Consider the following 13,521-nt stretch of genomic DNA (forward strand, 5'->3'; position numbering starts at 1 on the left):
GACAGTGCAGCTCTCCCTCAGTACTGCCCCTCCGACAGTGCAGCGCTCCCTCAGTACTGCCCCTCCGACAGTGCAGCGCTCCCTCAGTACTGCCCCTCCGACAGTGCGGCGCTCCCTCAGTACTACCCCTCCGACAGTGCAGCTCTCGCTCAGTACTGCCCCTCCGACAGTGCAGCGCTCCCTCAGTACTGCCCCTCCGACAGTGCAGCGCTCCCTCAGTACTGCCCCTCCGACAGTGCGGCGCTCCCTCAGTACTACCCCTCCGACAGTGCAGCTCTCGCTCAGTACTGCCCCTCCGACAGTGCAGCGCTCCCTCAGTACTGCCCCTCCGACAGTGCAGCGCTCCCTCAGTACTGCCCCTCCGACAGTGCAGCGCTCCCTCAGTACTGCCGCTCCGACAGTGCAGCGCTCCCTCAGTACTGTCCCTCCAACAGTGCAGCGCTCCCTCAGTACTGCCCCTCCGACAGTGCAGCGCTCCCTCAGTACTGCCCCTCCGACAGTGCGGCACTCCCTCAGTACTGCCCCTCCGACAGTGCTGCGCTCCCTCAGTACTGCCCCTCCGACGGTGCAGCGCTCCCTCAGTACTGCCCCTCCGACAGTGCTGCACTCCCTCAGTACTGCCCCTCTGACAGTGCTGCACTCCCTCAGTACTGCCCCTCCGACAGTGCTGCACTCCCTCAGTACTGCCCCTCCGACAGTGCTGCGCTCCCTCAGTACTGTTCCTCCGACAGTGCTGCACTCCCTCAGTACTGCCCCTCCGACAGTGCGGCGCTCCCTCAGTACTGCCCCTCCGACAGTGCAGCACTCCCTCAGTACTGCCCCTCCGACAGTGCAGCGCTCCCTCAGTACTGCCCCTCCGACAGTGCAGCGCTCCCTCAGTACTGCCCCTCCGACAGTGCTGCACTCCCTCAGTACTGCCCCTCCGACAGTGCAGCGCTCCCTCAGTACTGCCCCTCCGACAGTGCTGCACTCCCTCAGTACTGCCCCTCCGACAGTGCAGCTCTCCTTCATTTACTGGTAACCAGGAGTATCGGCCCTGGATTACAGGGCTCGTGACCCATGGAGTGGGACTCGAACCCTCGACCTTCGGATCCTGTGGGAGGAGAGCCCTACCCACTGAGCCATGACTGTCGGGTAATGGAGTTCGATGCCTGACACCGTGATGCCTAAGTAGGATGATGATTAGATATCTCGATGCCTTTGGTGGGACCTTGCTGAATAGTTTGTTTCAGCCTCGGAAAATGGCTAGTGATGGAGTCGGTGGCTAGGGAACAGAATTCGTGACGGGGACCGAAGACAAAGGAAATTTCTGCTCCATCCAGGACTGAATGCCGGACAAGCAGCGTGACAAATCAGAGGCAGTGTTGGGGGTCGCGAGAGGTGGCGGCAACGTACCCTCCCCAAAGCTCTCCGCCTCTCTTTCCTCCTTTAAGGCGCTTCTGAAAGCCGAACTCTTTGAACAACCCTCTTGACGCACCTGTCCTAGCATCAGCCGTGGCTCGGTGGGTAGCACTCTCTCTCTCTCTCGCCTCTGAATCAGAAGGTTGTGGGTTCAAGTCCCACTCCAGAGACTTGAGCACAAAAGCTAGGCTGAGGGAGCGCCGCACTGTCGGAGGTGCTGTCTTTCAGATGAGACATAAGAACATAAATAGGAGCAGGAGTAGGCCAATCGGCCCCTCGAGCCTGCTCCGCCATTCAATAAGATCATGGCTGATCTGATCCTAACCGCCAATCTACTATCACAGAACCATCTCCTGCATCTAACAGAATTAGACACACGAAATAGGAGCAGGATCAGGCTACACGGCCCCTGGGCCCGCTCCGCTACCCACAGGGCCATGACCGATCCGAACCTAGACTCATGTCCAAATTCCTGCCCGCTCCCCGTAACCCTTAATTCCCTTTACTTCTAGGAAACTGTCTATTTCTGTTTTAAATTTATGTAATGATGTAGCTTCTACAGTTTTTTGGGGCAGCATATTCCATGGACCTACCACCCTCTGAGTGAAGTAGTTCCTCCTCATCTCAGTTTTGAAAGAGCAGCCCCTTATTCTAAGACTATGCCCCCTAGTTCTAGTTTCACCCATCATCGGGAACATCTTCCCCGCATCCACCCGATCCAACCCCTTCACAATCTTATATGTTTCAATAAGATCGCCTCTCATTCTTCTGAACTCCAATGAGTAGAGTCCCAATCTACTCAACCTCTCCTCATATGTCCATCCCCTCATCCCCGGGATTAACCGAGTGAACCTTCTTTGTACTGACTCGAGAGCAAGTATGTCCTTTCTTAAGTATGGACACCAAAACTGTATGCAGTATTCCAGGTGCGGTCTCACCAATACCTTGTACAACTGAAGCAATACCTCCCTATTTTTATATTCTATCCCCCTAGCAATGAAAGCCAACATTCCATTGGCCTTCTTAATCACTTGCTGCACCTGCATACTAACCTTTTGAGTTTCGTGCACCAGGACCCCCAGATCCCTTTGTACTTCAGTACTTTCCAGTTTCTTGCCATTAAGATAATAACTTGCTCTACGATTTTTCCTGCCAAAGTGCATAACCTCACACTTTCCAGTATTGTATTCCATCTGCCAAATCTCTGCCCACTTACTTAGCCTGTCTATGTCCCCTTGCAGGTTTTTTATGTCCTCCTCACTCACTACTTTCCCTCCCATCTTAGTATCATCTGCAAACTTTGATATGTTTGCCTCATCTGCCCTTTCAGGTGGACGTAAGGGATCCCCTTGTACTAATTTGAAGACGAGCAGCTGCGGCCAATATTTATCCCTTAACCAAAATCGCAAAAAAGCAGATTACTATGTCATTCATCTGATTGCTGCTTGCAGTATGCAAATCGGCTGGTACGTTTCCCTACGTTACAGCACTTCAAGAGTACTTTGTTGGCTGTTACTTATTATTGACATCACCCTGAACATATGCTACGGGGACGGGGGGGGTCTTTTAATTTTTCCGCTCCAGGTTTCGACGGCCTCCCAGCGGACATGACGATTGGCGAGAGCGGAGGCAGAATCCCGGTGGAGGAGGAGGAGGAGGAAGAGTTGGAGGAGGAGGAGGAGGAGGAGGAGGAGGAGGAGGAGGAAGAAGAGGAGAGCTCGCTGGCCATCGACGACCTCCGCACCAAGCTCTTCCAGTGCATGATCTGCCGGCTGTACGGCACGGACAGCCTGGAGGGGCTGCACCACCACGCCGGCGCGGTGAGGCACCTGCCCGAGGCCGAGTGGAGGGAGGTCTCCGGCGACCTCCACCGCTGCAAGCTCTGCTCCTATGGCACCCAGCTCAAAGCCAACTTCCAGCTCCACCTCAAGACCGACAAGCACGGCCAGAAATACCAGCTGGCGGCCCACCTCCGGCAGGGGGGTCCCGGGGCCGAGCTTCGCCTGGCCGCCCTCAACCCCGCCAACCCCGTCCACCTGCGCTGCAACCTCTGCCACTTCGAGACCAACAGCCGGGACCAGCTTCGCCTGCACGCCGCCGGGCAGTCCCACCAGGAGAACCTCAAGGTCTACAAGGTACGTCCCCTGGACCTGGCCGCCGCTCAAGGCAGGGCTCGCACTCATACCGAGACTATCACACCATCGGGTCGTCCCAAAGCGTCTCACTCTCTCTTTCTCTCGCTCTGTATCTCTCATTCTGTATCACTCTCTCTCTCTCTCATTCTGTATCACTCTCTGTCTCTCCCATTCTGTATCACTCTCTGTCTCTCCCATTCTGTATCACTCTCTGTCTCTCATTCTGTATCACTCTCTGTCTCTCCCATTCTGTATCACTCTCTGTCTCTCCCATTCTGTATCACTCTCTGTCTCTCCCATTCTGTATCACTCTCTGTCTCTCATTCTGTATAACTCTCTGTCTCTCTCATTCTGTGTCACTCTCTGTCTCTCTCATTCTGTATCACTCTCTGTCTCTCTCATTCTGTATCACTCTCTGTCTCTCCCATTCTGTATCACTCTCTGTCTCTCATTCTGTATCACTCTCTGTCTCTCCCATTCTGTATCACTCTCTGTCTCTCCCATTCTGTATCACTCTCTGTCTCTCTCATTCGGTATCACTCTCTGTCTCTCTCATTCTGTATCACTCTCTGTCTCTCATTCTGTGTCACTCTCTGTCTCTCTCATTCTGTATCACACTCTGTCTCTCCCATTCTGTATCACTCTCTGTCTCTCTCATTCTGTATCACTCTCTGTCTCTCCCATTCTGTATCACTCTCTGTCTCTCTCATTCTGTATCACTCTCTGTCTCTCCCATTCTGTATCACTCTCTGTCTCTCTCATTCTGTATCACTCTCTGTCTCTCTCATTCTGTATCACTCTCTGTCTCTCATTCTGTATCACTCTCTGTCTCTCCCATTCTGTATCACTCTCTGTCTCTCCCGTTCTGTATCACTCTCTGTCTCTCCCATTCTGTATCACTCTCTGTCTCTCTCATTCTGTATCACTCTCTGTCTCTCCCATTCTGTATCACTCTCTGTCTCTCCCATTCTGTATCAGTCTCTGTCTCTCCCATTCTGTATCACTCTCTGTCTCTCTCATTCTGTATCACTCTCTGTCTCTCCCTGTATCACTCTCTGTCTCTCCCATTCTGTATCACTCTCTGTCTCTCCCATTCTGTATCACTCTCTGTCTCTCCCATTCTGTGTCACTCTCTGTCTCTCTCATTCTGTATCACTCTCTGTCTCTCCCATTCTGTGTCACTCTCTGTCTCCCATTCTGTATCACTCTCTGTCTCTCATTCTGTATCACTCTCTGTCTCTCCCATTCTGTATCACTCTCTGTCTCTCTCATTCTGTATCACTCTCTGTCTCTCCCATTCTGTATCACTCTCTGTCTCTCATTCTGTATCACTCTCTGTCTCTCCCATTCTGTATCACTCTCTGTCTCCCATTCTGTATCACTCTCTGTCTCTCATTCTGTATCACTCTCTGTCTCTCCCATTCTGTATCACTCTCTGTCTCTCTCATTCTGTATCACTCTCTGTCTCTCCCATTCTGTATCACTCTCTGTCTCTCATTCTGTATCACTCTCTGTCTCTCTCATTCTGTATGACTCTCTGTCTCTCCCATTCTGTATCACTCTCTGTCTCTCATTCTGTATCAGTCTCTGTCTCTCCCATTCTGTATCACTCTCTGTCTCTCCCATTCTGTATCACTCTCTGTCTCTCTCATTCTGTATCACTCTCTGTCTCTCCCATTCTGTATCACTCTCTGTCTCTCCCATTCTGTATCACTCTCTGTCTCCCATTCTGTATCAATCTCTGTCTCTCATTCTGTATCACTCTCTGTCTCTCATTCTGTATCACTCTCTGTCTCTCTCATTCTGTATCACTCTCGTGTCTCTCCCATTCTGTATCACTCTCTGTCTCTCATTCTGTATCATTCTCTGTCTCTCCCATTCTGTATCACTCTCTGTCTCTCCCATTCTGTATCACTCTCTGTCTCTCTCATTCTGTATCACTCTCTGTCTCTCATTCTGTATCACTCTCTGTCTCTCCCATTCTGTATCACTCTCTGTCTCTCCCATTCTGTATCACTCTCTGTCTCTCCCATTCTGTATCACTCTCTGTCTCTCATTCTGTATCACTCTCTGTCTCTCCCATTCTGTATCACTCTCTGTCTCTCTCATTCTGTATCACTCTCTGTCTCTCATTCTGTATCACTCTCTGCCTCTCTCATTCTGTATCACTCTCTGTCTCTCTCATTCTGTATCACTCTCTGTCTCTCATTCTGTATCACTCTCTGTCTCTCCCATTCTGTATCACTCTCTCCCATTCTGTATCACTCTCTGTCTCTCCCATTCTGTATCACTCTCTGTCTCTCCCATTCTGTATCACTCTCTGTCTCTCCCATTCTGTATCACTCTCTGTCTCTCATTCTGTATCACTCTCTGTCTCTCCCATTCTGTATCACTCTCTGTCTCTCCCATTCTGTATCACTCTCTGTCTCTCATTCTGTATCACTCTCTGTCTCTCTCATTCTGTGTCACTCTCTGTCTCTCCCATTCTGTATCACTCTCTGTCTCTCCCATTCTGTATCACTGTCTCTCCCATTCTGTATCACTCTCTGTCTCTCTCATTCTGTATCACTCTCTGTCTCCCATTCTGTATCACTCTCTGTCTCTCCCATTCTGTATCACTCTCTGTCTCTCCCATTCTGTATCACTCTCTGTCTCTCCCATTCTGTATCACTCTCTGTCTCTCCCATTCTGTATCACTCTCTGTCTCTCTCATTCTGTATCACTCTCTGTCTCTCCCATTCTGTATCACTCTGTCTCTCCCATTCTGTATCACTCTCTGTCTCTCCCATTCTGTATCACTCTCTGTCTCTCCCATTCTGTATCACTCTCTGTCTCTCCCATTCTGTATCACTCTCTGTCTCTCCCATTCTGTATCACTCTCTGTCTCTCCCATTCTGTATCACTCTCTGTCTCTCATTCTGTATCACTCTCTGTCTCTCCCATTCTGTATCACTCTCTGTCTCTCCCATTCTGTATCACTCTCTGTCTCTGTCATTCTGTATCACTCTCTGTCTCTCCCATTCTGTATCACTCTCTGTCTCTCTCATTCTGTATCACTCTCTGTCTCTCCCATTCTGTATCACTCTCTGTCTCTCCCATTCTGTATCACTCTCTGTCTCTCCCATTCTGTATCACTCTCTGTCTCTCCCATTCTGTATCACTCTCTGTCTCTCTCATTCTGTATCATTCTCTGTCTCTCCCATTCTGTATCACTCTCTGTCTCTCCCATTCTGTATCACTCTCTGTCTCTCCCATTCTGTACCACTCTCTGTCTCGCTCGCTCTGTCTCGCTCGCTCTGTCTCGCTCGCTCTCTGTCTCGCTCTCTCTGTCTCGCTCTCTGTCTCGCTCTCTCTGTCTCGCTCTCTCTCTCAATTCAATTCAATTCAAATTGCTTTATTGGCATGACAAGGTACATCTTATGTTGCCAAAGCACCGAAAAAACCCATTTATGGTTGAACACAAAAACGCAGATCTATCCAATATGTATATACTCTTTTCTTAGATTTAATGGTTGTCTCTCTGCTTATGGCAAGCTGTAACATAGTTTGCTGCAAAGGTTACACAATTTCTCTGTTCCCCTAAGAGGTATGGGAGTTTTTGGTCGTCATTCAAATTTTTGAATTCAGGGCATATTTTTGTGAATTTTGGGTAGAAATTCTCCCTGATGCCCTGATATTTTCCACAAGCTGTGAGGAAGTGCATCTCTGTCTCCACCACTCCCTGACTGCAGTGAGAGCATATCCTGTCCTCTCTGGGCAGCCAGGTCTGCCTGTGTCTGCCTTTTTCGATGGCCAGGCTATGCTCATTATCTCTGTACATAGTCAAGGTTTTTCTCAATTTGCTATCTTTTACCGTGGTCAGGTATTCAGCCATGTTGTATTGTCTGTTTAGGGCCAAATAGCAATCGAGTTTGTTTTGGGCTTTTGTTGTTTCTGTCCAATATGTCAGATATTTTTCCTTTTGTTTAGTGACAATTGTGTTGGGTCGAATTCTCTGTGCTACGATGTCACTGTCCTGGGGCTGGTTATTATTAGTAGTGTTAGTAGTTATTTCACTGAGTCCCAGGACTAGTTGACTGAGGGGACTCTTCTTTATGATCCTCTCTTGGCATTTCAGGGCTTCGTAATGATAGCAGTGGGGGTTGCTCATTTATAGGTGTTTCCAAAATTTGGTGGCTCTTTTTTGGATATTAATTAGCAGTTGATATTGGCCTAGTTCTGCCCCACATGCATTGTTTGCGGTTTTCCTCTGAGTCCGGAGGATACTTTTACAGAATTCTGCATGTAGGATCTCAATTGGGTGTTTGTCCGATTTTGCAAATTCTTGTTGTGTTAGCGGTCCCCACACCTCACTGCCATAGAGTGCAATTGGTTCAATTACTGATTTGAAAATGTTGAACCAAATGCCACCTCCCTGTCTCTCTCTCTCTGTCTCTCTCTCTCTGTCTCTCTCTCTCTCTGTCTCTCTCTCTCTCTCTCTCTCTCTGTCTCTCTCCCTGTCTCTCTCTGTGTCTCTGTCTCTCTCTCTCTCTCTGTCTCGCTCTCTCTGTCTCTCTCTCTCTCTCTCTGTCTCGCTCTCTCTCTCTCTGTCTCGCTCTCTCTCTCTCTGTCTCGCTCTCGCTCTCTCCGTCTCGCTCTCTCCGTCTCGCTCTCTCCGTCTCGCTCGCTCCGTCTCGCTCGCTCTCTCTCTGTCTCTCTCTGCCTCTCTCTCTGTCTCTCTCGCTCTCTTTGTCTCTCTCTGTCTCTCTCTCTGTCTCTCTCTCTCTCGCTCTCTCTCTCGCTCTCTCTCTCGCTCTCTCTGTCTCTCGCTCTCTCTGTCTGTCTCTCTGTCTCGCTCTCGCTCGCTCTGTCTCGCTCGCTCTGTCTCGCTCGCTCTGTCTCGCTCCCTCTGCCTCGCTCCCTCTGCCTCGCTCCCTCTGCCTCGCTCCCTCTGCCTCGCTCCCTCTGCCTCGCGCTCTCTGCCTCGCTCCCTCTGCCTCGCTCCCTCTGCCTCGCTCTCTCTGCCTCGCTCCCTCTGCCTCGCTCCCTCTGCCTCGCGCTCTCTGCCTCGCTCCCTCTGCCTCGCTCCCTCTGCCTCGCTCTCTCGGCCTCGCTCCCTCTGCCTCGCTCCCTCTGCCTCGCTCCCTCTGCCTCGCGCTCTCTGCCTCGCTCCCTCGGCCTCGCTCCCTCTGCCTCGCGCTCTCTGCCTCGCTATCTCTGTCTCAAGAACATAAGAATATAAGAAATAGGAGCAGGAGTAGGCCAATCAGCCCCTCGAGCCTGCTCCACCATTCAATAAGATCATGGCTGATCTGATCCTAACCTCAAGTCTTCTATCACTCTGCATCCACCCGAACCCATGTGATCTCCCGGGAGAGGCGAAAAACCAGATAAAGACCCAATGGCCAATTTTCACAGATTCACAGAAACCCCACAGTGCAGATAGAGGCCATTTCGGCCCATCGAGCCTGCACCGACACATATCCCACCCGATCCCCGTAATTCCTACACCAACACATATCCCACCCTATCCCCGTAACCCCATGTATTTAATCCCCCTAACACTAAGGGTCAATTTATCATGGCCAATCAACCTAACCCGCACATCTTTGGACTGTGGGAGGAAACCGGAGCACCCGGAGGAAACCCACGCAAACACGGGGAGAATGTGCAAACTCCACACAGACAGTCACCCGAGGCCGGATTCGAACCCGGGTCCCTGGCGCTGTGAGGCAACAGTGCTAACCACTATGCCACCGTGCTCCCAATTTGGGAGAAAAAAATCTGGGAAATTCCTCTCCGACCCATCTAGGCGATCGAAACTCTTCCAGGAGATCACGCTGTCCCTATATTTTCTACAGTACTTACCTTCTGTAAAGGCGATCTCCACCTCAGCCAGGAACAGGAATAAAACCATCTCCTGAAACCGAACACAGAATTAGAACACAGTAGGAGCAGAACCAGGCTACACGGCCCCTGGGCCCACTCCACTACCCACAGGGCCATGACCATTCCGAACCTAGACTCATGTCCAATTTCCTGCCCGCTCCCCGTAACCCTTAATTCCCTTTACTTCTAGGAAACTATCTATTTCTGTTTTAAATTTATTTAATGATGTAGCTTCCACAGCTTTCTGGGGCAGCAAATTCCACAAACCTACCACCCTCTGAGTGAAGAAGTTTCTCCTCATCTCAGTTTTGAAAGAGCAGCCCCTTATTTTAAGATTATGCCCCCTAGTTCTAGTTTCACCCATCATTGGGAACATCCTCACCGCATCCACCCGATCAAGCCCCTTCACAATCTTATATGTTTCAATAAGATCGCCTCTCATTCTTCTGAACTCCAATGAGTAGAGTCCCAATCTACTCAACCTCTCCTCATATGACCACCCCCTCATCCCCGGGATTAACCGAGTGAACCTTCTTTGTACTGACTCGAGAGCAAGTATGTCTTTTCTTAAGTATGGACACCAAAACTGTATGCATTATTCCAGGTGCGGTCTCACCAATACCTTGTACAACTGCAGCAATACCTCCCTGTTTTTATATTCCAACCCCCTAGCAATAAAAGCCAACATTCCATTGGCCTTCTTGATCACTTGCTGCAGCTGCATACTAACTTTTTGAGTTTCGTGCACCAGGACCCCCAGATCCCTTTGTACTACAGTACTTTCCAGTTTCTTGCCATTAAGATAATAACTTGCTCTATGATTTTTCCTGCCAAAGTGCATAACCTCACACTTTCCAGTATTGTATTCCATCTGCCAAATCTCTGCCCACTTACTTAGCCTGTCTATGTCCCTTTGCAGGTTTTTTATGTCCTCCTCACTCACTACTTTCCGTCCCATCTTTGTATCATCTGCAAACTTTGATATGTTACACTCGGTCCCCTCCTCCAAATCGTTAATATAGATTGTAAAGAGTTGGGGACCCAGCACTGACCCCTGCGGAACACCACTAGTTACTGATTGCCAAACTGAGAACGAACCATTTATCCCAACTCTCTGCTTTCTGTTAGAGAGCCAATCCTCCACCCACGCCAGAATATTACCCCCAATCCTGTGATTTTTTATCTTGAGCAATAATCTTTTGTGTGGCACCTTGTCAAATACCTTTTGGAAGTCTAAATACACTACGTCCACTGGTTCCCCTTTATCCACCCTGTATGTTACTTCCTCAAAAAACTCCAGCAAATTTGTTAAACATGACTTCCCCTTCATGAAACCATGCTGAGTTTGTCCTATTAAATTATGTTTATCCAAATGTCCCGTTACTGTCTCCTTAATAATGGACTCTAACATTTTACCAACCACTGATGTTAGGCTAACAGGCCTATAGTTTCCAGCCTTCTGCCTTCTACCCTTTTTAAATAAGGGTGTTACATTAGCAGTTTTCCAATCTGCCGGGACCTTTGCCGAGTCCAGGGAGTTTTGGAAAATTATTACCAATGCATCCACAATCCCTACCGCTACTTCCCTCAAGACCCTGGGATGCAAGCCATCAGGTCCAGGGGATTTATCCGCCTTGAGTCCCATTATTTTACCAAGTACCACTTCCTTAGTGATTTTAATCGTATTTAGTTCCTCCCCCCCTAGAGCCCCCTGTTTGTCCAGTGTTGGGATATTCTTGGTGTCCTCTACTGTAAAGAGTGATACAAAATAATTGTTCAGTGTTTTTGCCATCTCCATGTTTCCCACCATTAATTTCCCGGTCTCATCCTCTAAGAGACCAACATTTACTTTAGCCACCCTTTTTCTTTTTATATAACTTTAGAAACTTTTACTGTCTGTTTTTATATTTTTTGCTAATTTACTTTCATAATCTATCTTCCCTTTCTTAATCAATCTTTTAGTTATTTTTTGCTGTCTTTTAAAGACTTCCCAATCTTCCATCCTCCCACTAGATTTGGCTACCTTATATGCCCTTGTTTTTAGTCGGATACTATCCTTAATTACTTTACTTAGCCACGGATGGCTATCTTTTCTTTTACACCCTTTTTCCCTCAGTGGAATATATTTTTTTTGGAAGTTGTAAAATAACTCCTTAAATGTACACCACTGATCATGTACCGTCTTACCCTTTAATCTATTTTCCCAGTCCACTCTAATCAATTCCGCTCTCATACCTTCATAGCCTCCTTTATTCAAGCTCAGCACGCTTGTTTGAGATCCAACCTTCTCACCCTCTAATTGAATATGGAACTCAACCATGTTATGGTCACTCATTCCAAGGGGATCCTTTACTCGGACATTTTTAATTAATCCTGTCTCATTACACAGGACCAAATCTAAGGTTGCTTGCCCCCTGGTCGGTTCAGTTACATACTGCTCAAGAAACCCATCCCTAATACACTCAATGAACTCATCCTCAAGGCTGCTCTGCCCAATTTGATTTGTCCAGTTAATATGATAATTAAAATCCCCCATAATTATAGCTGTTCCCTTATTACAAGCCTCAACTATTTCCTGATTAATACTCCGTCCAACAGAGTTGCAACTGTTCGGAGGCCTATAGACTACAACCACTAGTGTTTTTTTCCCCTTATTATTCCTTATCTCCACCCAAACTGTTTCACTATCCTGCTCCTTTGACCCAGTATCATTTCTCTGTATTATAGTGATTCCTTCCTTTATTAACAAAGCCACCCCACCTCCTCTCCCTTCCTGCCTGTCCTTCCTGATTGTTAAATAACCTGGTATGTTTAATTCCCAGTCATGGTCACCCTGCAGCCATGTTTCTGTAATGGCCACAAGATCATACCCATATGTCGTTATTTGTGCCGTTAACTCATTCATTTTGTTACGAATGCTACGTGCATTCAGATAAAGAACTTTCAAATATGTTTTGTGACACTTAGTTCCTGTTTTTTCCCTTTTTAGTACTTTACTTTTTGCTCCATACCTTCTGTCCCTTCCTGACACATTCTGTTTTTTAATTCCCCCACTGCTACCTAAGTCTATGACCTTCTCTGTTGTCATTTCTATTATTTGCTCTCCAGAAACCTCCCCCCCACTAATTAGTTTAAAGCCCTCTCTACAGCCCTAGTTATATGATTCGCCAGGACTCTAGTCCCAGCACTGGCCAAGTGGAGTCCGTCCCAACGGAACAGCTCCCTCCTGTCCCAGTACTGGTGCCAGTGTCCCAAGAAGCAAAACCCATTTCTCCCACACCAGTCTTTGAGCCACGCATTTAACTCTTTAATTTTATTTATCCTAGCCATATTCGCTCGTGGCTCAGGTAATAACCCACGAGGCTCCCTCTGCCTCGCCCCCTCTGCCTCGCCCCCTCTGCCTCGCTCCCTCTGCCTCGCTCCCGCTGCCTCGGTCCCGCTGCCTCGCTCTCTCTGCCTCGCTCCCTCTGCCTCGCTCCCTCGGCCTCGCTCCCTCGGCCTCGCTCCCTCGGCCTCGCTCCCCCCGCCTCGCTCCCTCGGCCTCGCTCCCTCTGCCTCGCTCCCTCTGCCTCGCTCCCTCTGCCTCGCTCCCTCTGCCTCGCTCTCTCTGCCTCGCTCTCTCTGCCTCGCTCTCTCTGTCTCGCTCCCTCTGCCTCGCTCCCTCTGCCTCGCTCCCTCGGCCTCGCTCCCTCGGCCTCGCTCCCTCGGCCTCGCTCCCCCCGCCTCGCTCCCTCGGCCTCGCTCCCTCTGCCTCGCTCCCTCTGCCTCGCTCCCTCTGCCTCGCTCTCTCTGCCTCGCTCTCTCTGTCTCGCTCCCTCTGCCTCGCTCCCTCTGCCTCGCTCCCTCTGCCTCGCTCCCTCTGCCTCGCTCCCTCTGCCTCGCTCCCTCTGCCTCGCCCCCTCTGCCTCGCCCTCTCTGCCTCGCTCTCTCTGCCTCGCTCCCTCTCCCTCTGCCTCGCTCCCCCTGCCTCGCTCCCTCTGCCTCGCTCTCTCTGTCTCGCTCCCTCCGTCTCGCTCTCTCTGCCTCGCTCCCTCTCCCTCTGCCTCGCTCCCTCTGCCTCGCTCCCCCTGCCTCGCTCTCTCTGCCTCGCCCCCTCTGTCTCGCTCCCTCTGCCTCG

At 49.8% G+C, this 13,521-nt stretch overlaps 1 protein-coding gene across 1 annotated transcript in view; it reads left to right on the forward strand.

The window, feature by feature from the left end:
* The first annotated feature begins 3,008 nt into the window (after positions 1 to 3,008).
* LOC147118343 (zinc finger homeobox protein 2-like) overlaps positions 3,009 to 13,521 on the forward strand; it is a 39,482-nt gene continuing 28,969 nt past the window's right edge. The window contains exon 1 of the mRNA XM_085983888.1: positions 3,009 to 3,536. Coding sequence (XP_085840014.1) covers positions 3,009 to 3,536 — 528 coding nt within the window. The remainder of the gene's footprint in view (positions 3,537 to 13,521) is intronic.

This window comes from Somniosus microcephalus, chromosome 4 (assembly GCF_052327205.1).
Source record: "Somniosus microcephalus isolate GS21.2 chromosome 4, FLI_Smic_1.0, whole genome shotgun sequence".
NCBI lineage: Eukaryota > Metazoa > Chordata > Chondrichthyes > Squaliformes > Somniosidae > Somniosus > Somniosus microcephalus.